General features: G+C 41.6%; 1 protein-coding gene across 5 annotated transcripts; it reads left to right on the top strand.

Moving 5' to 3' along the window:
- The first annotated feature begins 830 nt into the window (after positions 1-830).
- C9orf72 (C9orf72-SMCR8 complex subunit) lies at positions 831-25,377 on the top strand. Of its 5 annotated transcripts, none has more exons than XM_066618566.1 (12): positions 831-979; positions 4,578-4,617; positions 5,155-5,634; positions 8,211-8,270; positions 10,125-10,220; positions 12,183-12,247; positions 14,612-14,684; positions 14,783-14,899; positions 17,859-18,094; positions 20,175-20,232; positions 22,244-22,353; positions 22,448-25,377. In XM_066618566.1, the coding sequence occupies exons 3-12, from the start codon at positions 5,188-5,190 to the stop codon at positions 22,632-22,634; spliced, it is 1,449 nt and encodes a 482-aa protein (XP_066474663.1). In that variant the 5' UTR covers positions 831-979; positions 4,578-4,617; positions 5,155-5,187; the 3' UTR covers positions 22,635-25,377. The 5 variants fall into 5 exon arrangements, with proteins under 5 accessions (XP_066474663.1, XP_066474665.1, XP_066474667.1 ...); XM_066618568.1 differs by having other exon boundaries at positions 4,578-4,642; XM_066618567.1 differs by lacking the exon at positions 831-979 and having other exon boundaries at positions 4,454-4,617.
- The last annotated feature ends 1,011 nt before the right edge of the window (positions 25,378-26,388 follow it).

The raw sequence follows: 26,388 nt of genomic DNA, 5'->3' as shown, positions 1-26,388 counted from the left end.
CTCTGCCCAAATTCCCTTTTCTAAATGGCTAAAACTATAGCCACCTGTTCTGCATTGCATCTGATCAGTCTAAGTGGGACAGAGTACTTATACTTTTAACCACTGTCCAAAAGAGTGGTTAATTTGGCAGGTGCAGCTCTACCTTTTGTATGTCATGAAGCTTTTAAAGGTTGGGTGACCAGATAGAATGAAGGACAGAGTGCCTCCAGCTTGGATCATGGTATAGAAGAGGGAATGTGGGCAGGGGCAGCTCAACAGGGCAGGGTTTAAAAAGCTGCCCATGCCACTATTCCTTTTCTATACCATGATCCAAGGTGGGGGCACTCTGTCCCACCCAGGGTGATCAGATACCCAGGGTGCCTCCACCTTGGACCATGGCATAGAAGAGGAATTGAGGCAGGAGCAGCTTTTTAAACCCTGCCCTGTTGAGTAGCCCCGACAAAGTTCCCTCTTCTATACTCTGGTCCAAGGCAGAGGCACCCTGTCCCCCTTTGTATCTGATCACCCTATTTAAAAGCCCTCCTGGGGAAAAAGTGACAGGTCCTGGGAAGAAGAGCAAGACCAGACTATCATTTTGCAGGGGCATGAAAGCAACGAAGAAGGGTCTACATCTTGTTTCCCCTCCCTCTCTGTTCTCCCATACAGTGCTTTGATTTTTTTTAAGAGCTGCAAAAAGAACCGGAAGTGTTTATGATACCATTTACACATGTATCTCTTTGGTCTACCCTGACGTCAGCTTTAGTCCTCTCCCCAGAAAAGAACGCAGGAGCACCTCAGCGAGGCACAGCCCCCCGAGAGGGTAACGCGCATGCGCAGTAGCCAAAGCCGTGTGTGTGTCTGTCTTTGCGTTCTATGAAGTGCTAACGCCGAGCCAGGACCTGGGAGGGGTGTTCTTGCTTCACCTGCGTTCTATCCGGGTGGAGGGTGCTGCGCGCGCAGGTGGGAGGGGCTTTCCGGACAGGTGGTGGTGGGAGAACAGGTAAGAACCTTGAGAAGCCTCGCGAGCGGTGGGCGTGGCAAGGGGGCATTCGCTAGCTGGGCTCGCGTGCGAGGCCGTTAAATGTCTGCGGGTGAGTGGTTCTGTTTGCCCCTCCCCTGACAGTTCTGGGAGTGCTCCCCAGCTGTGGGGGTGATGCCTGAAAGGAGGCGGGGTTAACTTCAGGTCCTTCCAAGGCACTGTGGGTCAGTTCAGTGGTGCTGTATGAGATGAGTAGATGATCATCATCATTGTCACAATAGAACAGTGTTTCTCAAACTGTGGGTCAGGACCCACTAGGTGGGTCGTGGGCCCATTTCAGGTGGGTCCCCATTCATTTCAGTGTGTATTTTCTTAATATGTTAGGCTTCATGCTACCATGGTTTGTGACTGCCTTTGGGGAAGCATTGCACATCTGTGCTTTTAACAGGCTATGACGTATATGCTTTCAACAGTGTTAGTCAATGGGGCTTACTCCTGGGTAAGCATGGATAGGATTGCTGCCTAGGGTGGTTGAAAATTTTCCTGCTTGATGACTTCGCTTCCAGCTGTGATGTCACTTGCAGGGTGATGACATCACTTCCGGTGGGTCCTGACAGATTGTTTTTCTAAAAAAAGTGGGTCCTGGTGTGAAAAGTTTTGAAAACCACTGGAGTAGAAGATAAAGGACCGGAGCAAATCACCAAGGGTAAAGACCTGCAAATAGAAATTGAAAGACTGTGGCACAAGAAAGCGAGAGTCATGCCATTTGTCATAGGGGCCTTCCTTGGGTGCTATCCAAAAACACCTGGAAAAGCACTTGAACACCATTGGGATGAGCACAAGTAAAGGGTGACCAGGAATCCTCTTTTTCCAGGACATGTCCTCTTTTTTGGCCTCTTCTCCTGGAAAAACTTAATGTCCTCCTTTTCCCTGTGAGCAGGCAGCACATAGCTTTCTTGTAGTTAATAAATTATATGTAGTATAGTTTTCAATTTCATAAGCAACATAGTGTTTAAATTAACCACATGAAATCAATATATGTGTTTGTAGCTTTTATTTTGCCATGTGCTACATGTTTCTTGGATGTCCTATGTTTTGGGGTGCCTTATCCTCTTTTGTGATTATGACATTTAGGGCGCAATCCTTATCAACATTCCAGCACTGACGTAGCTGTGCCTATGTGGTGTGCATTGCATCCTGCAGTGGGGAGGCAGTTAAGGAGGCTTCCTCAAGGTAAAAACATGTTTGTTACCTTACCTTGGATCTGCATTGCTGCTAGGCCAGTGCTGGAAAATTGGTTAGGGTTGCGCCCTTAGTCATCATGCACAAGTGCTAATCAGTTAATCACAAAAGGCAGCCTCACTAGGAACGGTGTACAGAGTACAATGATATTTGCAATGCAGTAACATAAAAACAAAAAATAGCTGCCTATCCTAGGTCCTGGAACTTTGAACTTGAAAGGTGGATATATACAAAATGCAGTCAAAAACAAAAAATCCAGTCAGACTGTGTGAAGACAGATAATGGTGATGATGACAACGTTGCAGGTAATGAACTGGCCTGTGGAGGAAGAGAAAAAATCTAAAAGCAACAATAATGTAGTACTGTACCTAGTTATTAGATCAAATCACAGCATTACAAAACAGTGAGCAGGCAGGGTGCTCATTTAAAATAAAAAATATTGTTCAAGGGCCATGATAGAAAAACCCTAACTTTTTAGCTTATAGTAGTCTTCAGATGGAGTACACAGGCATAAGATTTATGGTTGTTTTTGTTGCTGGTGTGTGTGGTCTATTACTTGCCCCCTCTGTTGGTCCATGGGTGAAGTGTCTCCCAAGCGAGTGCTTCCCCCATGGACTTATCAGAGAGGGCGGAGAATGGACTGCCCGCAGCTGACACTTCAATGCTGGTTGTCTTTGTGGGCAGTCTGTTCTCTGGTAGTCCATAGGGAAGCTTCTCATGAGCAAGCACTCCTCCATGGACTACTAGAGAAGGTGGAGAACCTCTCTGATGGTCTGTGGGGGAGTGCTCTCTGGTGGTGTGTGGTGGAGAGCTCACTTGGTGAAATGCTGAAAGTGATTGAAGGTAAATTTTTTTCCTTGTGACCTTTCGGACCACTTCCCAGGGTCTTGCAGATCACAGGTTGAGAATCAGTGGGTTAGACCAAACTAGATGGAAAACATGCTTCAGGTTGCATCAGCGACTGCAGAGGCAGAGAGCAAATGGTGGCATTTTTTTCAAAGAGATGTGCGCCAGTCATGTAGATGTGATTCTAATTGACCACACAGACCCCTCATAAAGTGGAGAGCTCTTAAAACCATACTTTGTCTCACTTACTCTTGCACTTCATAAAAGTGAGTCTGGAGATTTTGTAATAAAACCTACTGCTTTTGTCTGAAAGAACTTGTCTGCTTTAACTTCGATATGTCAGTTTCTCAGGCATTTTTTATACATATTATAATTGATCCTATAATCTACAAATGCAAATATAGGCTAAAATGCCATTAGTGATTATTCCAACATACTAAGCATGACGTAAATCAGTGTTAAAACTGCAGGTTTTTTGGTTCTGCTTCATTAAGAATAACTTGCATTATGTGTCATTAATTCTTGTTCTCTTTGTTCAGCTGGTTTTCACAGTTTACTGTCTGAGTTTCTATGTAAAGATGGAAGTAAGTTCAGTTGAAGTTGGTGAAAGCTTCAAATTGACTTGGGGATTTAGGTTCTGTGGTGTAGGTCAAAATCAATGTTGCCTTGTCTGCAGTATGTCGAAGGCATGGAACATCCAGTTCATTGTGAAACTTCCTCACAATCTTGTTCCTTCCTCTTTGGTTTGTGACGCAGAAAACCTTTTAGAGGTATTCTGCTTTTATGCAAGGCAGGAACAGAGCGTGATCAAAATTACACTAAAACCACATATGTGCATTAACAATTTTTATACTGTGTAATATCCAGATTATTTGAGAGGGCCATCTTTTTTTTTTAGTTTGCACCAATGTTGAATCCAGGTTGAGTATCCTTAACCAGACTCTTGGGACGGGAAGTTGTCTGGATTTGCCTAAATTTTAGAATAATTCTTTTCTTTTAGAATAAGAAATGCCCCCTTTGCTCTTTTACTGTTACCCATTTGGGTGTCTTCTGTCTGACTTTTTTCAACAATGTCTATACAGGTACACACCACAAAGCGGCGACTAGAACTTACAGCCTTTACCTGCACTGTATGTGGGAATAAGCACAAGACCTTCTAATGTTCACACTACAGCATGGTTAAAAAAAAGTCTTGGGCAAAAGTATCTAGATTTCAGAATAGTCCAGATTACAGATGTCCTGATAAGGGGGTAATGTCCCTGTATAAGAATATGAAAAATGTTTGTATAGGTATGAGGAGGGAATGATACTGATCCAGGGGGGTGGGGGGAAGGGAAACTTTCAGCTGTAATGCAGGGGCTCCCCTTTATCATGGTGAGCATTCTGGTGTGAGGCTGGAAGCAGCAAGGAACCTCTGTGCGACCTGGAAGTGGGTCTTTAGTCCTGAAAACAGCTCTAGAGGCATGGAAGCAGTGTGATTTGGCCACAAAACAGTAGGAACCTGATTTGGTGCTTTCTTTTCTTTTTAAAGGCCTTTAAAATTCTGACCCTATTACCCACTGGCATCCATGGTGAGTCAAATCTGTGGATTCTGGGGTATGTATACAGTAAGAGCTACTCAATTCATTTTTCTACCACTGACCTAGTTCAGAACTGCAGAAGCAATTGTTCTTGGTCCTTAAACCAGCTGCATTCTAATTCATTTTGGATAGGACTAGTGATGTGTCTTCCAGTAATAATAGCTTTGGTGTGAAATTTAAGGTAGCTATTAATTCAAAAGTGTGAGCCATGCAGAAGTAGGTATACTTTCAATCAGAGTTCAGCACTAAAGTGAATGTAGTCCAAAAAGTTCAATCCTAATTGTATTGAAAGCAAGTCTCTCTATTGTTAGAGGAACATATTACAGTGACATGGAAGTACACATGCAAGCTTATTAAACTCTGACACTTGAACATGCAGTTTTAACTTAAGGCTAATGGGAATCAACACATTGCTCTTGCTTTTGCTAAACTTTGTACCCCAACGTTTATAATAGTTGTTGTTCCTATTAGAAAGAGAGATTATATAAACCTTGTCTGCTGTACCCATTCTTCTGTTCAAATTTCTAGGTTTTAAAAAAGAGACTTCGATGATGTGAGCTCATGATGTCTGCTCTGTGTCCTCCCCCTTCTCCTGCTGTTGCCAAGACTGAAATTGCTTTGAGTGGAGAGTCACCGTTACTGGCTGCGACTTTTGCATACTGGGATAATATTCTTGGCCCCAGGGTCAGACATATCTGGGCACCAAAAACCGAGCAGCAGCTTCTCAGTGATGGAGAAATAACATTCCTCGCAAACCATACTCTGAATGGGGAAATACTACGAAATGCAGAGAGTGGGGCAATAGATGTCAAGTTCTTTGTTTTGGCTGAGAAAGGAGTCATCATTGTGTCATTAATTTTCGATGGAAACTGGAATGGGGACAGAAGTACGTATGGTCTGTCAATTATCCTTCCACAGAGTGAACTTGGTTTCTACCTTCCCCTTCACAGAGTGTGTGTTGACAGACTGACACACATTATAAGAAAAGGAAGGATATGGATGCATAAGGTAGGCTGCTTCTCTGTTGAAAGCACTTTTAACCCTTTCACAAACTCTTATTTCTCCCTATGGGTTGTTAAATATCTGCTTTTCCCCTTGTTTTTCCTGGGCTTTTGAGTCCTGGTATCTGTGCTAGGAATAAGCTCCTTATAGTACTGTGAATTAATTCAGACAGTATTCCTAACACTTGTTTAAAAGAAGACTTTTACCACTGCATGGTATAGTATTACTCACATTGTCTTGGAATGTGGCCCCTGGAAGCAATTTCTCCGGCCCCTGTTATAATTGGACTCTCCCAGCATGATAATTGAGCTCTTATATAATGAAAATATGAACAAGATTTGTACATTTGGTTTTGTCACTTGCAGCTAATGAGTTTTTAAGTGAGAACAAAGTGCTTTTTTCTGGCCATTATCTGCTGAGCATCACTCCTGGCCCTCAGCAAGCACCATGAATGATAACTTCAACCCTTTTCAAGTTTGACATACCTGCCTTGAACTGTCTCGCAGCAGAGCCCTCCTTAGCCACAGCTTGCCCTTCCCTTATTTTCAGTTTTAAAGAGCAACAATGTTCGGGGGGGGGGGGCACCATGCCTACCTATAAGTAAGCCCTGTTTTATTCATTGAGGCTTGCTCCCAGGAATGTGTGTATAGGATTTCTGGCGGGAAAGGAAGGTACTGACACCTTATCACTGGAGAGAGAGATTTCATTCCACAGTCAGATTAATCTCTTTTTACTTAAAAAAAAATCTTTATCAGCTTTTCTGAGTGAGCGAGCGAGCGAGCGACTACCCCATGTGTCTACTTTGGAGCACAGTTCTAGGTCCACTTGCTTGGAAGCATGCCCTGGATTGGAATGAATGTGTAGCCAGGTGAAAGGGCAAGGCCACCAGAATGGTCCCGATCCGATGATTGTGGAGCTCAACAAATGCTCTAGAATGCAGTTCCACTATAGTAAAAAGGATAAAAACAGAGGCTTGAGTGGTATGGTGAAACTTTTTTAGTCTCTGAAAGCTAGGTGGGTCAATAGTATGTCATTTTAAGAAGCGTGTCCCAGTGCTAAAATGTTTGGGAACCACTGATCTAGGATTTGGTTTCTTTATTGTGGCAAGTATCAAATTGACTTCTGTAGTTTTAAGACAGCAATCAACTGAGTTTTGTAGTGTTTTTTATTTTTATAATCTTGTATAACAATATGTTCTGCTTTTTCTCATTCCTCTCGCACTCAATTCATGCAATCTTTACCAAACAAAACATAACAGGTGACAGTAAGCAGGCTAGAATACCACAAGAATAACTGAATTCTTGTACTTAGTGCTGTGTTGTTTGCTTGAAAAATGTCTTTTACCATAATGTGCTCAAAGTGGTGATAGCTCTGTTTCTCTCTGGGCAAAATCTCTCGTACATTGTGCGCAAGACTTCTAAGTGCAAAAATGAAAAGTGTTTCTGTTCCTACTCAAAGATCACAGCAGGCTAAATACGTAGAAAGCAAAAACAGCAGAACATTGACAGCATAAAAGTTTAAATTGAGCAAAATTATTGATCCTATTGCTTACAAGTAAAATGAACTACTGCAGAGATTGTAGTAGCCTCATCACAGGTGGAGATGGTAAAACAAGGAGGAAAAGTAGGAAATACATCTTTGACTCCATCCTCTCTTCTTCCAAATTTGTTGTCATTTCAAACTCCATTTCACATGAATGCTAGCATCAGTGATGTCTGGACCCTAGTTTGTAGACTTATAAATAAGCAATAACTGAATGGAATTGGCAGTATGCGTCAGTGTAGATGCCATCAAGCGAAAAAGTTTCTGTTTTGGCCTCTAGAAGTACTGCAGTGTCTGAGAGAGATTTGGAAATGCCTGTAAGTCTTGCATCGTTACGAGAGATGATCATTGCCATTCTGACACACATGTAATAAATATAAAGTTGTATCTTAAATTGTGCAAGCAGAATGTCACTTGGGCAAGTAATCTCCCCTGAACTCCCACTCCAGTCACTCTGGAATGGCATATGAGGACTATAGCGAGTTGGGCGGGAAGTCATTAGAAATAGGGCTCAGGCATTTTCCATGAGCATGCCGGAATGTCCCGGAATGTCCTCTATGGATAGTGTGCACTTGAGACTTTAAAGTGCATAGTTGTGTTTTGAAAGGAAGACATGGACAAGCAACTACTTAAGAATCATTCAAAATTGATATGTGCATTTGTAACATGATGAGAAGTCACAGTCCTGCACATTTATCTAATTGTGGGTGTTTCACATGGACAGTGCCTTATAGTAATTCTCCTGTGTGATGCAAAAACAGCAAGTCCAGCAAACTTCATGATTGAGCAGTGGTTTGAATATAGATCATCTCCCACATTCAAACCCAGTGACATGCACTTCATCATGCAGGATCTCATGTTTAAGATAGAGTTCAAATTTATTTTGATAGGAGTACTTTTGACTTAACTGGGCTAGGGCTTTTGTGCCTTTTTGTAATCCAAAATGTAAATGCAAGCTATATACTGTACTGTATTCATTAAAAATGTGTAGATTAGAGCTACGCAACTTTTCTGAAATGTACTAATTTTTTCTTCCACAGGAGAGGCAAGAACACTTTCAGAAAGCTGTCGTGGAAGGCACAGAGAGAATGGAAGATCAGGTAAGGATTATTAGGTTTAGCATTAGGTGTGATTAGATTATTAGGTTTAGCATTAGGATTATTAGGTGTGGTCTGGTGGTTGAGCAAAAGGCTGCTGGAAGAAAGCTGATAAAGCTGTCATGAGACAACAGAGCCAGGAGGAGTTGCTTTTTACAGCTTGGCTGACCTGAAACTGCTCCTGCTGGAAGCTCAGAACGCATACCCAGATGCCAGATGTGATGACCACACGGTGAAGGATTCCATATGGAAGAAAAAGGTTCTACAAGCTGTCCATAAAACAATTATTGTAATAAACTCATTTGTACTCTACTATAGAGCTTTGTAGGCCACCTTGGTTATTTGCTTTGCCATGGGAATGGCAGGATATAAATCTCTCAAATAAATAAATTGCTGAATGCATGTAGCAAACACTGGAAGTTAAGGATGTGTAAGGCCCATTTATTTCAGTGAGAAAATGACAAATAGGCCTGGTTCTGTCTTGCTGAATCGTGCAGATCTGTAGAAGTTGCTACATCTGGATATTCTGGAAAGCCTGTACAAAGGACACAGTTTCCATGAAGATGACATGGTGGACACATTGAGAAAATCTGATAGTCCCCACCCACACATTTCTTACTACATGCACACCATTTTGGAATAAAGCAGGAAGCTGGAAAGTATTATGTTTTCATTGCACATAAATCATTCAGAACAGGGGTTTCCAAACTTTTTGGCAGGAGGGCCACATCATCTCTCTGACACTCTTGGGGGCTGGGAAAAGAATTAATTTGCATTAATTTGAACAAATTTACATAAATGAATATATTACAGATAGTACTTATATGAATGAATGAAGGTCTTGCAATAGCTAAAGGCCTGTAAAAGGTCTTATATAAAGCAAGGCAGGCCTTTCTTTTGCTGCTGCATCCCAATGTGAAACAGCAAGTAGTGGAGGGAGCCCTCGGCCTGCATCTTACGCGAGAGGTTGAACAGTTGCCCTCGCACTGAGAGCAGTTGCGTCGGGCCAGTATGGGCTCCAGCAAGTTGCTAAAGGGCCAGAGGCTAGTTGGAGACTGGGGGCTACCCGCAGGCCAGATTGGGGGTCCCCAAGGCTGCAAGTGGCCCACAGGCCGAGTTCAGGCACCTTTGATTTAGAAGAATTATGAGGTTTAAAGCTGGTAGTTTTTTGAGATTGACCATACTACCAATCTGTCAGAATGGAAGGCTTTTACTACTAGGTAAATTGACAAGGTAAATTGACTAGATAAATTGACAATACTAGGCCTGACAAGGAAATTGACTGAAAGTACAAAACATCTTGAGCAAGATATGACTAGGAGAGATTTGATTGTAGATGACATAAAGAAATTCCTTAATAAGCAATTTACAATTTTTTCCTAAATTTGTTTATAAATAAATGCAGGAAGGGCCAAATCCTATCCAACTTTTCAACCCTGGTGTAGCCATGCCAGTGGGGTGTGCACTGCATCCTGTGATGGTAGTTATGGAGGCCTCCACAAGGTAAGGGAACAAATGTTCCCACGCCTAGGGACACTGGTGTTGAAAAGTTGGATAGGAGTGGGCCCTAAGTCTATAGTCTGTTTAAATCTTAGTTCTACTTTGCTCCAAGGAATTCAGACTTGTTGAATGGTTTGGCATAAAAGCTTATAAATTCTTTACTGAAATTATGTTCTTGGTTAATATGCTTATCTTTTAGTAGGCTACATTGGAATGAATCTGAAGAATTCTTTGACTAGGTTCCCTTTCTCTTTTCTTCAAAAATTGTTCAGCCTTTGCATATTCTTTTCTTTAAGTAGGAACTCTCTCTGGTGCATGCTCTGCTTTTTATTTCATATAGCATTATTTATTGCACAGGGCCAGAGCATCATTCCAATGCTGACAGGAGAAGTTATTCCTGTAATGGAACTCCTTTCATCTATGAAGTCGCACAGTGTCCCAGAAGAAATAGATGTAAGTCCTTATGTTAGCTACATCATGAAAAGAAGCAGAGCTTCCATTCTTTAACTGCCTTTAGTATAATAAATTATTACAAGATCATAAATGGGTATTCTTTTAGCTCTCTGGCAGCAAGAATTCCCTTAGTGGGTTTCTGCTAATACATAAACATCACACACTAGTAATTTTTATACTGTTACTAGATGAAATTGCTGTCATCTGTATGCAGCTTTTAAAGTGTAAAAAATTATTACAAATTAGTAAAATTTAAAAATTCCTAAAGAGCCCAAAGTATCCCAACTAGTGCTTCTGTCATCATGATCTTTCTGGGGAAATGGGAAGAGCGTTTCACTTACAAGGGCGTCTTGGAAAAGGAACCTTTTGTGAGAACGAAGTGTTCCTTCCTTACCCAGAGGGAGCTGCTTTCAATGGAAGTACTAGTCAGGAAGCTATCCAGTATCTCTTAGGTTGTTGGAATAGCGCTTATTGGATTGTTGAGAGATCAGCTAATCAAATATGGTAATACAGGTCCAGCCTTTTTATACACGAATTTGACTCAACACCAATGGCCCCTGCAAATGAGAAGGAATGTGCTGATCCCTGGAGAAGGGGGAAATGCAGCCCTTTAAAATCAGTTTAAAAAACTGAACCGTTCTTTAACCTTAGCTTCCTTAATGAGAGAGGGAGAAGGCAGCTGGCTGACAATCCATTAGTCCTTCTCTCGCCAGTGGCCCCTCCCTTCCCCTCAGCACTTGAAGGAAAGGTGATCACTTTGCATTGGTGAAGGGAGGGGCTGAGTGAAGCTCCTTTCTAAGCTCTTGGAGGACAACATTGATGGATTGTCTTCTTAATGACTCTTATCTTACATCACAAAGGTCAGCAAGGCTGTCACCAGAGCAAAGAAACTTTGTTTTTTAAATTGATTTGCTATGGTGCATTTTTTGCCATTCAAGTGAGTGCTTGGAAGGGAACCCATGCAAATAAGGAGGCTCAACCTCTACAGATGTGAGCATGGATGTTTGGATTAATAGCACAATCCTATCCACCACCACCACCATCCCCGTGCTGATGCAGAGGGGCCAGTGCATGCTCCACTGCATCCTATTGGGGAAGTTGGAGGGCTGGAAATCTCCTCAAGGTAAGGGGTTTTGTCCCCCTTTACCCAGGGTAAGCCCCAGCCTGTGCAACAGGTCTATTTGGACCTGCACACGTTAGAGCAAGCCCTAGTGGATCCATGTTAGCAGATCAGGCCCAGGAAGGGGGATAGGATATGGTATGCATGGCTGCCACAAATCCCCCCTTCCAAATCCAATCTGCACACCCTCCACTGCCCCCCATCTTACCTGATCTGGCATGTACCTCTCCTGCTGGTGTGCATGGGCCTTTAGACCAGTGCCAGCAACTGCTAGGCTGTCATGAAGTGCTTTACGGCACTTTCACAACTGCTAGCACTGGTGCAGCACAGTGCACTAGCCCATGTGCTGCAGAGAATTGGGCCGTAAATAAGGGAAACTGTTTCTTTCTCTTGACTTAGTTTACTTCTAGGTCAGGCACAACTGGAGAACAGGTGGCAGGATAGAGTATTCCTGACCCTGTGCTATTTCTCTCTGCCTGACTTAACCAGGCTTAAATGTTATGCCTGGCTTTGTGTTAAAAGCTGATTCTAAAGGTAGGATTAACTATGGTTAAGGGAAATCCTGGAGGTCATGAAAGAGAAGAGAGAGAAAGTATGTGATTCTGGTGCATGTTTACACTTGTTTCAAGCATGGTTAAGGCTTGGTATTTCTTTAATATGCTCTTAGAGGACAAGGATATAAAAACAGACCAACTTAGATATTGACTTGTTTTGTATGGTTCTTGGCTGTGTTTGCACTCAAATCTGATTAGAATGTATTTTTATCTATCATTTATCTATCACCTACATGTGATATTGCTCACTAAAATTTATTCTCTTCCCCTTGTTTCATTGCACTTCAGATAAGTGACACAGTGCTTAATGATGACGACATTGGAGACAGCTGTCATGAAGGTTTCCTCCTTAAGTATGATTTTGTTAATGCTTTGTGCAACTTTTTAAAAGTAATTTAAATAAGAGGTTTAGGGATAGGGAAGGGAGGTGGCTTGTTGGATAAAGAACGTCTTTATAAATGGGGTTTTATGGCACATATGGAAGATGCTTTTTAAAAAATTTCAAGTAAAAATAGATTGCTCTGGATACAAATATGATCTATAAATTTGTTTGAACAAGAGTGTATAGAGCATTGTAGTATCTTACTAGTTGGCTTGGTTAGACATATATTAATATGTTTTGTGGAAGCTTGGAAGTGCTGTCGGTTTAAAGAAGTGTATAGAAAAGCAGTAGAAGAATTAAGTCATTGGGTGGATTTCCCGTTTCCTCACCTCTAGAAATCTGTAGGTAAATTTTATTTTTCCTTTTTGACACTGGAAGTTGGGATGTAGCTAGCATAGACTCTGTCTAAACTAGCTTCCAAAATCTGTGACACTTTGAGCATTCTACACTAAAATCATTCTTCTTACAGAATATTTTGCTGTGCATCAACAGTTATATATTGCAGGCAGAAGATGCATGTATATGAATGTTTGTGTAACTATGAAACACTCAGACAGAGCATGCAAATCTCATTGAGGATAGTGGGACCATCATGAGTAAAATTGCATAGTTGTATGTTTATGGAAAAGACTTGTCAGACTTGGGATATTTAAGTGTATCTTCCCAAATAATTCTTGGTACACAGACAAGATAGATCCAATCACTGGTAGCTTTTTCACAGACATCCTGTCTGGTGTTGTGGATATCTCCTTCAAATGTGTGTCAGAGAGCTTGGAATTTATACAGATGTAGTAAATGTAATATGTGAAGTGGTACCTGAAGAGAAATATCATTCAAGCTGTACTCTACAAAACAGCTTGCCTTAAAAGCAACCTTATCACAAACTCTGTTGCATGAAACCATTGCAGATGAAAAATGCAGGCAATTCAGTAAGTAGAGAATACTGTAGTTCTTTTTGAATCATGTATGGGTTTCTTCCCAATGAGCAAGTTGTCTACATAATACTGTTAAACTTGTACATGCTTGCATATGGGAGGGATCAGTGAAATGTGTTGGGAAGAACAACTTACTAATTTGTGCCATGCGTCATAAAACTAAATTTGTCAGGTTGGGGTAGAATTGTCCTCAGTGTCATACATGATACTGTGAAAAAGATCTCATCAATGGTATTAATCTAGCCATGGCAGCAAAAATTCTTTGGTTGAGATGTTTTGAGTGTTCAGAGTTTATGGGTCACTAAACCATGGAGACAACTTTGCAAATTTGTTCACGAGCAGCCCCATTAATCATGGTGCTTACTCCATCTGGGTTGTGTGAGTGTCTCCCACTCAGTGGCTTGCAAATATACATTCAACTTCTTACAATATGTATTTGTTGGTTGGAAGTGAAATACTTTGACCCTGTCTGGTGGTAAGGTCCTACACTATGGAAGAAAAATCCATCACAACTTCTATCAAGAAAAGTCATTGATTGTTTTTCATTATGAAAACTGCATTCTGTTTGTGAATTGCCAACTGGGCAATGATCTTAAGTTTTCTTGAACAGTTTAGGTGTGATCCCATTTCCATTCATGAAATCCAATTAACCAGAGTTTATTAACAGGATTTGGTCCGAGTGACATCTGTCAAGTCTCCAGAGACCTTGTAGTTATCGTTATTTGCTTTGCTTGCTCCCAGATAATATTTCTTTCAACAATGGGGAACTTCCATTCTTCTGGGCTTAAGCTCCTTCAGTATGGAACGCAATCACTTGAAAACCATTGCAGTGGTTCAGGCTACTTAGTATGAACAAATATAAAACTGCTTGTGTAAATCCTAAGGTTCTGTTCAATTAAAAGTTTCAATGGTTTCTCTTGCTACTGTGTATCCAGACTATGTTATAAAATGCACATCTAACAAAGTCCACTTCATAATCATTACCATGTGATGAGCATGGCTCTGTTCTCCTTTACTAACTTTGGAACCATATTGTAATGATTGTGGAATAAAACAAGATGCTCACATATTTGTGCAAGACAAAATACTTTGTTTCAGGTAGTGTAAATTTTGTCAGTTTACTGTTTTGTGTAATTGACATAAATTACAGGTGGAGACTTCTTGTCTGAAATCACACTTGAGCTTTGATTCTTAATTTAGAGATGGCTAAATTTAGAGTAATTTTGAGATAGTTGATATGGCCACAAAGATATGAGTCCTGACACTTTACATTAGTGCAGACTACTTACTAAATCTGGAATATTGATTTTTCCAGTATAAACGGAGACTTTTGAAATCTCTATTTTGAAGTTCCAGTGTGTAGGATTGCTCTAAAGTGTTCTATTTATCTCTGCTTGCAGAGCCATCAGTTCACACTTACAGACCTGTGGATGTTCAGTAGTTGTAGGAAGCAGTGCAGAAAAAGTAAATAAGGTAAACTTTTTGTATTGTGTGTGTGTGTGTTGAACTGAATTTTGCCCTATCCTGTCTATGTGCCCTGCCTATGGTTGTGTTATGTTTTTGTATTGCAGATAGTACAGACACTTTGCCTCTTTCTTACTGCAGCAGAGCGAAAGTGTTCAAGGCTCTGTAGAAGTGAAACCTCCTTCAAGTATGAATCTGGCCTTTTTGTGCAGGGACTGCTTAAGGTAAGGTCTTGGGTTTTTTATTTGCTCAGCTGGATTCTGCTCAGAAGTCAGTAACTTAAGTCCTTGATCGCTAATCAAATGGTTTTTGTGCTAGCATCATTATTTTGTTTGTCCTGTTTCTGACTAGATGTCACACTTAAGATTGCAAGATATTCTAGATGCTTTCTTCAGTGTTGCATTTTTCCCCATCAAATTGAAATGCAGATTTCAACCCAGGTATCTGGTATTTTGACTTTTCTGTATTTCCCAGAATGAGCAAAACATGGGGTGCTTAAATACGGCTTCCTTTGATGCAGAATTTGAATGAACACTTCCCTGGTGTAAGAGAAGTAAATTGGTAGTCGAGAAATTAATATTGGTTTCTGCTGCTCCCTCCTTTATTTCTTCTTCTCTTGCTGTCAAGGAGAATGATAAACGAGTTCTTTTCCCTTCCATTGACGGCCCAGTCCTATCCAACTTTCCAGCAGTGATGCAGGCATGCCAACAGGGCATGTGTTGCATCCTGTGGGGAGGGGGCAGACACAGAGGACTCCTCAAGGTAAGAGAACACTTGTTCTCTTGTTCTCCTCAAGGTAAGGACTCCTCAAGGTAAGAGAACACTTGTTCTCTTACCTTGAGGTTGCATTGCTGCTGCATCGGCACTGGAAAATTAGATTTTGGTACTAAGTCAGCAATATCCAGACTAGAGACTGCTGTGTCCAGAAAATCCCTTCCCCAGCGTGGACGGAGCTTACCATTCCTCCAGGGAGCGTCCTCTTCATGCCATAGATTGCCTCCAACATTGCACCGGCCAGCCAGGTCTACCTAGAAATCTGAGTGCAAATCCTGCTGGGATGACTGAGTAGGTATCCAGTGTGATGTTCGTGGGCAATTTGCAGCAGGAAGAAGAGGCTCCCCGGTGGAACAGTAAGAACCCGGAGGATGAATTCTGGTGGGTGCCAGATCCGGCCCGTGAGCCGTAGTTTGGCACCCATTGCATTAAATATAACTTAGGGCCCAATCCTGACCAATTTTCCAGCACTGGCATAACTGTGGCAGTGGGGTATGTGCTGCATCCTGCAGTTGAGGGGAAGTCATGGAGGCTTCCTCAAGGTAAGGTAATATTTGTTCCCTTACCTCAGAGTTGCATTTCCCTTATGTCAGTGCTGGAAAATTGGTTAGGATTGCGGCCTTAATGACATTTTTATTTTGAAAAGCAAACAAATTGTAGGTAACCATGCTGGTCTAGTGGAAAGGAAAAAATTCCCAAACAGACTAATACTTTTATTAGGACTAATTGATATATCACAAAGTTTGCTCACTACTTTGTGATGTTTCAGGTGTCTTATGGTGCAATCGTGTCCTGGGAGGGCCCAGAGCATTGAGCAGCATTAGTGCAGTCTCCACTGCATGTTGTGGGCTGACCAGGCAATGATAAAGAAGTAAAAAAAAATTTACTGATTCTGCCCCTCCCTTTCAGGCTACTTGGATTTGTGCCAGCTCTTTGGCTGGTGTAAATCTGGTTGGGTCCAAGGGGGTGTGTCAAGTTGGGGGTATACAATATCAATGCTGTTCCTGCTACTAATATCCACCCCAGCCTGTCCTTAACACACCTCTGGCTGGTTTTAATAGCTGCCCGGATGCTCCCCTGGCATGCCTCTTCCACCTATTTACCAGCTTCTCTGGGGCTCCGTAGATAATTGGCACACACCCAGAGCCACCAAGCCTTTGCATTGGTGACCCCGGCCTGTGTGTTGTTGCTGAGCCAGGCCTTGCGCTGATAAGAATATCAGTTTCGTCAGCACAAGACCCAGACAGGATTGGGATGTTGATGAAGGCATTACATTACTTTGGTTTAAAGAGAATAAAATTGTATTGTATTGGCGTTTGATACAATTATTGCCACTGTGTATTATTTTTATTAAAGTATTTAATAAAAGTATTTAAAGTGCTTTTCTCCTTTTGAGGACTCAAGGTGGCTTACAACATGATAAAAATGTCAATACAAAGGATAATAAAAACAGCAGCAACAAGTAAAACAAATCCAAGGGCATAAGTATCAAAATATGAGTGAATGTAGCAGATCCTAAAAATGGAGAGAATGCCTGTGAAGAGGTCTTTGATCAAAACGTTTGTTCATCTGACCTTCCTCCACTAGTTAGGTTTAGGGTAAATTAAACTCTGAGCTTATATAATCCAAATTCAGGAGGTAGCTTTATATATCCTTGCCGAATAACTCCAGAATGGAGAGAAGATTTGCCTGTGGTGAACAAAATGACACACCACAATTCTGCTCTGTAAGCTGCACAAAAGGGGTACCTGTGGCTTTGTTACAGAGAAGAGTAGAATGTGGTTCTACTGAACAGCTCCCCACACTGAACTAGTTGGGAAGGGATGGGAAAGCAGCATAGCATTTAGTTTAGAAGAGCACAAAATTAGGCAATTGGAAGAAGCTTTCATCTTGCTCTGCAGGTGTTCCTGCCTTTATAATAAAGCGTATGTTGCAGTTTAAAAACTGTGGCTTGACATTAAAATTCAAAACGTTTTTTTAAACTTTACGTTTGTTATCTCATTGAAACTTCTGAATTGTCTGAAAGAATGCTTAATAGCTTGGCCATGCTCCTTTGAATCAAGAGCCCATACTCCGGAATTCCCTGTGCATTCATGAATTGCCCACTGATGATTGTAGGAGCATGAGATCAGTGAGAATATGTAGCTTTTTGGTAGCTTGATAATGGGAACATCTTGCTGGTCCAAGTCCTCTGGATCAAGACCTTGAATGCTCTACATATTGACAATTCTGTTACTATGACAGCTGTACGTTTTTAGTTAAGTGGTCACACCTATTGACATTTTACCTGCCTGCTAGGACAGTAATGCCACATAGATTTGGTTAGATTAATAACTTGATTTTATCTCATGATTTAAATTTCTGTCGGTTTTTATTAGTAGCCAAGACTATTTTTTTTTCCTGTAACAGGATGTGACTGGAAGCTTTGTATTGCCTTTCCGTCAAGTGATGTATGCTCCATATCCTACCACTCACATAGATGTAGATGTCAATACAGTGAAACAGATGCCTCCATGCCATGAACATATCTATAATCAGCGTCGATACATGAGGTCTGAGCTAACAGCATTTTGGAGAGCAACTTCAGATGAAGAGGTGGCTCAGGATACCATTATCCATACTGATGAAAGCTTCACTCCTGACTTGTATGTATTCCTGTAGGGTTTGGATTAGAATATGTATGTCATTTCCCTTGAGCCAAACCTTCTCTAGTAAAGATACGAGTAGACTGTCAGACATACACCCTCAGTATTTCAGTGTTTGCATGTATCTTGGATTAAACACAGTATGTCCGTTATGCTGTTATGTTATGCTGTTAACACAGTACTGTTATGCCCATTATGCCAACTGTCAAATTAGCTTCAACCTAAACCTCCCCGTGTATTTATGCCACATGTCTTCTAGGACTCAATTTCTCCAGGAAGCCAGCTCTCATTTTTCAGATACATGATTAAGATCATACCCTTGATGTGCATTCTCCTTTTCTTACTAAAGATTTTCTGTACCACTGAGCTCTCTGTCTTATTTTCCTCTGAGATGCAGGGTGCTTCACACAGATGGAAGGACGCAGTATTCCTTCCCTATGTTCTGTAATGTTGGCAGCCTTTCTTTGGATAGCTAATTACATAGTAATCATACAGACATAAGTAGGGTGATAAAAGTAGTCAACTAGTACTAGACTTGAAAATTCTCAGGCTCTTGTAAACCAACAGCAAGAAGTGATGAGCTACACTTCTTGACACCATTCAACACTCATACTAATTTGCAATTGCTTATGAGTCAGAAGTTTTCCTAGGTTCTTGGTCATTTGAAACATCGGCCTGTGGCTGAGAATACGAACTGACTCCACTGAAGTGCATGTAGCTGAGGGGATGTGAGATCTGATAGCACTCTAGTGTTTAATGCTTTATACATCAAGTCTGTGATGCTTTATACATGCAAATAGATGCTGGTGCCACTTGTAGTCAGTGGAGACCTCGTCCACACAACTGGTACAACTTACATACAGTGATATACAATGTTCTAGATAAGAACATAGAAAATGGGGAAAGTCTGGGTAACAATCTAGTTCAGTGATTCCCAAAGTGGGGTGTTGTGACACCCCAACTGGGGAGACAAGGTCACTAGCCCCTTAAGGAGTGTAAAGACATTGCAACTGTGGTGACAGCACTCCTGCTATTGCAGCACAAAAATGGTTTTTTTCACTTGTGGGCAGTTGCTGTGACTCTCCAGAGGGTGTGGGGAGCCTGCAGCCCCTTCTGTGGGCCTCCCTGTGCCTTAGAACCGCTCTAAAATGCACTCATCACTAAAATGCACTTGAGATGAAAACTAGAAGTGGGTCGCGAGCGCATTTTGGAGCAGTTCTGATGCATGGCGAGGCCCGCAGAGGGGGCTTGGACCTCCCTGAACCCTCTGGAGGGCCATAGGGACCCCTGGAAAGTAGAAAAACCCTTTTTGTGCTGCAGGAGCAAGATTGCAGAAGCACCATCGCTGCCCCTCCCCTGCAAAGGCTTACAAGGTCCAAAGAATCCCTGAGAGTTTGGGAACCTCTGATATAGTCTTACAGAGCTGTTTGGAATGTTGTATCTAATTCATTTTTAATATCAGTATTTTAGCAGCTAAGTTCATGCAATCTGCTTTTTCTTTGTTTCCTACACTTGTATATGTGAGAGAAATGACAGTCCTTTGTCTTAAGGACTGTTCCTCATATGAGCCTAGTCACAAGCGAAGACAACTATTGTTTGTTGTATTGTTGCAGTAGGGTAGATAGTAGCAGCAACAACTAGGAGTTGAGTTGTTTTCCTTGTTAAGAATATTCGTGTTCTGCTTTTCAACGTGACAACAAAGTGGTTTACAGAATTACATAAATAAATTACTTCAGTCGTGGCTTCAAAGCCATGGGACCTTCTCCCTAAAGAAGAAGTTAAGAGCCACCTCCGTACTGAACTTTGAAGAGTATGAAACCTCTCTCTTTCATCAAAACGGTGGCTAAATGGGGTCTTCTTTCTGTGACTGTTTAATCCATTGTTGCTTATTTTATAATATGGTTGTGCATATTGTTGTAAAGCAGTATAAATATATGTTCAATAAACTGTTGTACACTGCCAACAAAACAGCATAGAATGTTCTAAATAAAAGATTCACAATTACAGTAGTGTAGCAGTTAAACTTCCTGTTCTACTGAAATTTTTCACATTTCTTCATGCTTTCTTATATTTTTTACAGGAATGTTTTTCAAGATATCTTGCACAAAGACACTTTAGTGAAAGCCTTCCTGGATCAGGTAATGGTTCATTTAAATTAGTAAAATGGAAACTCCTGAAAAATTTAGAATTCTGAATCCCATTTACATTAACAGGAGTTGTCTCCTTGATTTCAGTGGTGCTTAGTCACTTTCTTCACAACTCAGTGTGTTTTTTTGTTAATGCAAATACTTCCTTCTATGTTGAATTAAAGATGTTTATTATTTTTGGAGAAGATACTCAAATGCTAATGAGATTAGCTGCCTACTGGCTGTTACTTTCTCACAATACTTCACCTTGAAGTTAACAGCAATTGCAACCCTTCGCTGGTACATGGCCTGTATTGTATCCAGTGCAGGGTTGGATTGGGCTGGAGACTACTTTGGGTAAGGGAATATTTTTTTTCCTTACCGCATGTAACACCCCAGCTGTTTCTATGGGGCTTCTTTTGCACAAATCTGAGAAGCCTGTATAAGATTTGGGGTCTGGCTCAGTGGTAGAGCTCTACCGCCTTGTATGGCTGAAGATCTGAGGCTGCCAGTTCGAAAACCAAAAGTATCCGAGAACTGACAACACGTTGATATACTGACGAGCTGACCCTCGGTGGCAGAGTGGAGTGGCTGTCAAACTGAGTGTGGAAGTTGAAGCAGCTAAACCAGAAAGAAATCCAGCTGGAATGAGGAGATCTGTTAGAGCTGTCAGAGATGATTAGAGCTGTTCTATTGTAAAAATCCCTGCTAGGGGTTTAGAAAATCCTGTCTATGTAAACCGCCTTGGATTAAAGTCTGAGGAGAAATCTAGTAACCAAAAAAAAGCGGTATATAAATACCTGTATTATTATTAGAACTCCAAGATCTAGAACGGGGGTTAGGATATAGTGTGTTCTGTTGCCACCAATCCCTCCTGGGCCCAATTTACCCAGGTCTGCCCTCCACCTGCCAAGAAATGCCCCTTCCCACATACATACGGCCTCCCGCCACTCTCTCCCGCCCCACCTCTCTCACCTGTGCCTGCGCAACAACACTTAGGAGTGGGCTGCCCACCAAGTAATGATTTATTTATACTGAAAAAATAGAGGAATCTTCAAGTATACCTAAGTAACTTAGAAATTTTTTTAAATCAGTTTTTAAGAACTCCTTGAGCAGACTGACAACAGCAGTCAAACTAGTAACTTCTGCAATTAGGCAGTTGAGGAACAGAGTCCCAAGGCTCAGAATGTTTTGGGTTTTCATATCATAGAACCTAATACAGTATAGAGCACATGTATACCTAATACAGTATAGGTGTGCATGTATCCTGTTTCTCTTTATAAAAGCCAGGTTCCAACATTTTTTTGTGTGACTAGGAAACAAAACTCTGGAGAGGACAAGGCCTGATTGTCAGTGGTTGGAGACATCAAGAGCCTGAGTGCTTTACAGTTGGCCCACATCTTACACACACTTTACTTGCATGAATTCAACTATACATGCTTGGTGAACAATAAGAAAAAAGGCAAGAAACCATTTAAATTGTGCAGGAGATTCTGCCCACCATTCTACTTAAATACATGCCCTGGAGTGAGCCTGAGACCAGGGAACAAATCTGGTATAAATTTGCCTCTTGTAAATGTTAAAGAGAGAGTACACATTTTTTGATTTAAGGAATTGTCAAGGTAACTTTGAGTATATGCAATTTTAGCTTTACTTGCTGACTCAAACGTAACCCTTGTGTAAGTTGCAGGCCAGCTGTACTTTCTCCCACAAAGTGAATAGTTGCCATTCACTCCTGTGGACAAAAGACTTGGGGTGCCACTGAAAGGAGAGCAAGCCTACAACTCTGCCACTGAGTAGACTGCCATTACTGGCAGAGGTGTACACTGTGTGTGTGTAGGTAGGGTGTACACAGATGCACTGCTGACCTCTGCATGCCCATTGCTATGACATGTAACAGGAATCTTCTTGTTATGTAAATGCATTTTATATGGTGGCCCATACGGGGAAGAGTTGGGTACCTGAGGAAAGTGAGAATTGTGTTATGTAATGTGTGTATGAATTTTTCTTTTGCAATTAACAGGTCTTTAATTTGAAACCTGGATTGTCTCTGAGGAGTGTGTTCCTTGCACAGTTTCTATTAGTCCTTCACAGAAAAGCATTGACGCTCATTAAATACATAGAAGATGACACGTAAGAATAATACTAATGGGATAAATGAACTGAATTATTTTAGTGTAATTTTTAAATTATTCTGTTTAACTACACCTTTTTTTTCCTTCCATAGGCAAAAAGGCAAAAAGCCTTTTAAGTCTTTTCGTAGCTTGAAGATAGACCTGGATTTAACAGCAGAGGGCGATCTTAACATAATAATGGCTTTAGCAGAGAAGATCAAACCTGGTTTACATTCATTTCTCTTTGGCCGACCTTTCTATACTAGCATGCAGGAACGTGATGTCTTAGCGGCATTTTAAAGACGTTTCTTTTTGATGAGAACTGGTACAGCTCCACAATGCTGTTCGAAGCCATCCATTAAGGGAATATAACATTTTTCTTCACAAGCAAGTGGTGCTGTCTGGTCCAACTGAATGTGAACTTACACTACAGTTTGTTGGAAAGCAGGGAGGCAGAACTAGTAGAAGTCAGTCCTTTCAACTTGAGCACACATCAGAGGCACTATTTTGTTTACTGTAAGAGTAAATATTGTGGTGGTGGTTTTAAATGCAAATTAATGTGGTTTTCAAAACCACAAAGTAAGGTTGTGGCTTATGTTTAATCAAAAGGATGCTTTAAAAAAGGCTCTTAGAAAAGCACACTGGCTTTATCCCTTTTTAATTTTGTGTGCAGTTGGGCACAGTGATACATTGGTCCCTTCCCTATTGGAAGATCAAAGCATCAAATATGATTTTAAGACAATCAGCTTCTACTAATACAAAGTGTCATCTGTACTTTCTTTCTCCTCTTCTACCCTTCAGAAATCACAAGAAACCTATAGTGTTTAAACACTGACAAGGGGAAAAAATTTTGCTAGCAACCAATAAGATTAACCACAACTGTGCAGCATACCATGTTTAGTACTGTTTCAAGAGTTGCATTTGTGTTGTGTTCAAATGCCAAGCAAAGCTATTCTGCTACTGATTATGTGAGACCATCATGCATGCTGCAGTGTTCAGCGACTAACATAATTGCAAATCTTCACAGCCCAAAATAGGAAAGTTAGGTTTTATGGCCAAGAGAGCAGTTGCCAACCTCTCATAAGCTTCAGAGTAAAAGCCAAATAAATCCCCTAGAGTTCCTGGGCTCTTCATTCTTTTATAAAATTGGTTAGAGCCAAACTTTGTGGGCAGTTCAGTCAATAAAGTGTGGGAGTGGCAAAATTCTGGTTCTTTGAGATGTCTGTCATCATCCTCTAACTCCAGCATATAATTACCCCTTCTGCATTTTAATTACTGGAAAAAAGAGAATGTATATATTTGCCTGCTTTCCATGGCCTTTCATATCAACATAAAACGGAATATGATGGTTCTAGTGAGCAGATTTCACAAAGTAAAAACACCCAAGTTCTGCCATGAAGTCATGCTGTATTTGAGAAATATGAGGTGTGCTGCTGTTTTTGTTTTTATTTGCCAAATGCAGAAATGTGCTGTTCTCTAGGTGCAATATTTTTGTGTATCTCTATGAATAGGGAAATTCATTATGGTGTCAAAATGCTAAGTATTATTGCAGGAGAGGGGAAAAAACTGTCGGCAGATTTAACCCTTATAGACATAGGGGCAGAGAACAGGTCAATATAGGAGAGATTCTTCCATCCTAGCTCTGTGTGAATTAGTTGTGCAACACATGAGCAAGTCATAACTTGAGATTTAGCTGCATCCCAGGGTGAAGGCTGAGCGTAGCTCCAGTGGCCTGTTCCATATGTATCTTGCATAGCAAGAATTAAGAAGCCATGGGTAGCTTTGGTATTTAGAACAGCTGCCCTTTGTAGCCTTCTACATTGATTGTGCAATACATTTGAGTTAGGGTAGTGGTTCTCAAACTCTCCGGGAGAGTTTGAGAGCCACTAAGTGCTTGTGGGGGTGGGGGGGAGGCAGGGGGGAGGCAGCGGCGTGATCCCCAGGATCGCGCAACTCAGGAGGGCTGCAGGGGCCTTGGCTGCACTTACCCAAGCCTCCTGCAGCCTTGCGGGGAGCCTAGCGCGACCTTCTGCAGGGCTCCCCACAGCAGTGAAAGTGAAAGCGGAGCGATCGCACACCACTTCCGCTTTAGCGAAGGCAGGGCGTGATTGCTCCGCTTCTACTTTCACTGCTGTGGGGAGTCCTGCAGAAGGTCGTGCCAGGCTCCCCACACCCCCAGGAGGCTTCAGGAGGCTTAGGTAAGGGCAGCCAAGCCCCTGTAGGCCCCCTGAGCGGCGCAATCCTGAGGATTGCACCACTGCCTCCTCCATGCATCCAGGCTGCCCCTGCCCTTAAGGGGGCAGAGGCCAGGGCCCCGGTTTGAAAAGCCCTGCGTTGGGGTATTGATATTTTTCTGGGTTATCTATTTAACAGTTTAAGGGGGAACACTGTTGGATTATTCACATCTGATCTCTCCTATGTTATGGGATATTAATTTTAAAACTGCCTATAAACTGCACAACAGTTGTTTTTTGTATTTCAGCTCATTTGATACCCAAATCACTGCTTTCTTTGTTTACACATGTAATTGTACACTAAGGTTGAATTTGTCTGATGTGGGAAGGGTGGAGTCTGAAAGAAGCATAGAATATCCTTATCTGAATACAGGGTCTTCCTATATCATCCATGCTTCTTGGTTTCCAAATGGCAAGATGCTTGAAAAATCAGTGAGATAATTATTACTGATGCAATCTACCAATGAGACAAATTCCGTTTATTAGCCTTTTTACAAAAATGCACAATAGAACAGCAAACTATTTTTAATTCTGCTTGTTAAATTTGGTTTGCATGGCTTTAGAGTTCTCCTCAGTAAGGAGAGACAGTGTCACCACACTGAGACCATGTTACTGGGAAATATGCCTAACTGTAGCTTGATGCATTTTGGCAAATACCACAGGTACTACTGGAAAGAATTCCATTTGCCTGAACCACATCAGTGTCCACCTTTCACAATGGAATGTTTGCATACTAAAAACATGCTCCATGGTTTAATGCACTTTTGTCAAGCATGCACAGTATAATAAAGGATTTACCTTATAATGTATTTCACATCTTATTCCTCGAGTTAAAATTTGGCTACCGAAAGTAATATTACAAGGAATTTTATGTATTTGTTTTCTTAGTCTCTACCCAAAAGTATACCGGGGACTTCCTTGCTCTAAACCAAGGGTGCCCAAACCCCGGCCCTGGGGCCACATGTGGCCCTTGAGGCCTCTCAATGTGGCCCTCAGGAAGCCCCCAGTCTCCAATGAGCCTCTGGAGATGTATTGGAGCCCGCACTGGCCCAACACAACTGCTCTCAGCTTGAGGGTGACTGTTTGACCTCTCACGTGAGCTGTGGGATGAGGGCTCCCTCCACTGCTTGCTGTTTCACCTCTGTGATGCAGTAGCAGCAGCAAAGGAAAGGCCAGTCTTGCTTTGTGCAAGGCCTTTTATAGGCCTTGAGCTATTGCAAGACCATTCATTCATTCATATAAGTTCATCTTTAATATATTCATTTATGTAAATTTTTCAAATTTTAAATGTAAATCAATTCTTTTTTCCCCAGCCCCCGACACAGTGTCAGAGAGATAATGTGGCCCTCCTGCCAAAAAGTTTGGACACCCCTGCTCTAAACCCTTAGAAAGTGGCAATTTCCAGGCCCAGTGAATGACATAATATTAACTCTGCTGCAGGGAAGGTCACTGCATTGTAGGCATCTACTGGTTGCCATAACATGTGATGCAAGGTTGGCATTATCAGTCCCTCCTGTGCCATTTTGAATTTACTCCCCCACCACCTCCCTATCTTCATTTTTCACCCACTTCAGTTCACCTTGCTATTGAAGAGCAAGGGTAGTCCTACCTTCTTCTATACCAGTGATTTTCAACCTTTTTCATCTCACAGCACACTTGACCACACTAAAATGGTCAAGGCACACAATCAGTTTTTTAACAACTGACATAGCACACCATGCTGTCAGTAGGGGCTCACATCCCCCATTGGCCCTACTAATAAATTCCTCTCCCAAATTCTCATGGCACACCTGGGGACCATTCGTGGCACACCAGTGTGC

The sequence above is a fragment of the Tiliqua scincoides genome, chromosome 2 (genome assembly GCF_035046505.1).
Source record: "Tiliqua scincoides isolate rTilSci1 chromosome 2, rTilSci1.hap2, whole genome shotgun sequence".
Classification (NCBI taxonomy): domain Eukaryota; kingdom Metazoa; phylum Chordata; class Lepidosauria; order Squamata; family Scincidae; genus Tiliqua; species Tiliqua scincoides.
Note: the sequence above shows the minus strand (reverse complement) of the source record. Positions and strands in the feature narration are given on the sequence as shown.

What these genes read in the sequence shown, in the direction of transcription:
- C9orf72 (XM_066618566.1), top strand. Translation starts at nt 5,188, where the DNA reads ATGATGTCTGCTCTGTGTCCTCCCCCTTCTCCTGCTGTTGCCAAGACT. An exon ending in GAAGGATATGGATGCATAAG is followed by an intron (nt 5,635 to 8,210) that starts GTAGGCTGCTTC and finishes TTTCTTCCACAG; the next exon opens with GAGAGGCAAGAACACTTTCA. An exon ending in GTGCAGAAAAAGTAAATAAG is followed by an intron (nt 14,685 to 14,782) that starts GTAAACTTTTTG and finishes TTTGTATTGCAG; the next exon opens with ATAGTACAGACACTTTGCCT.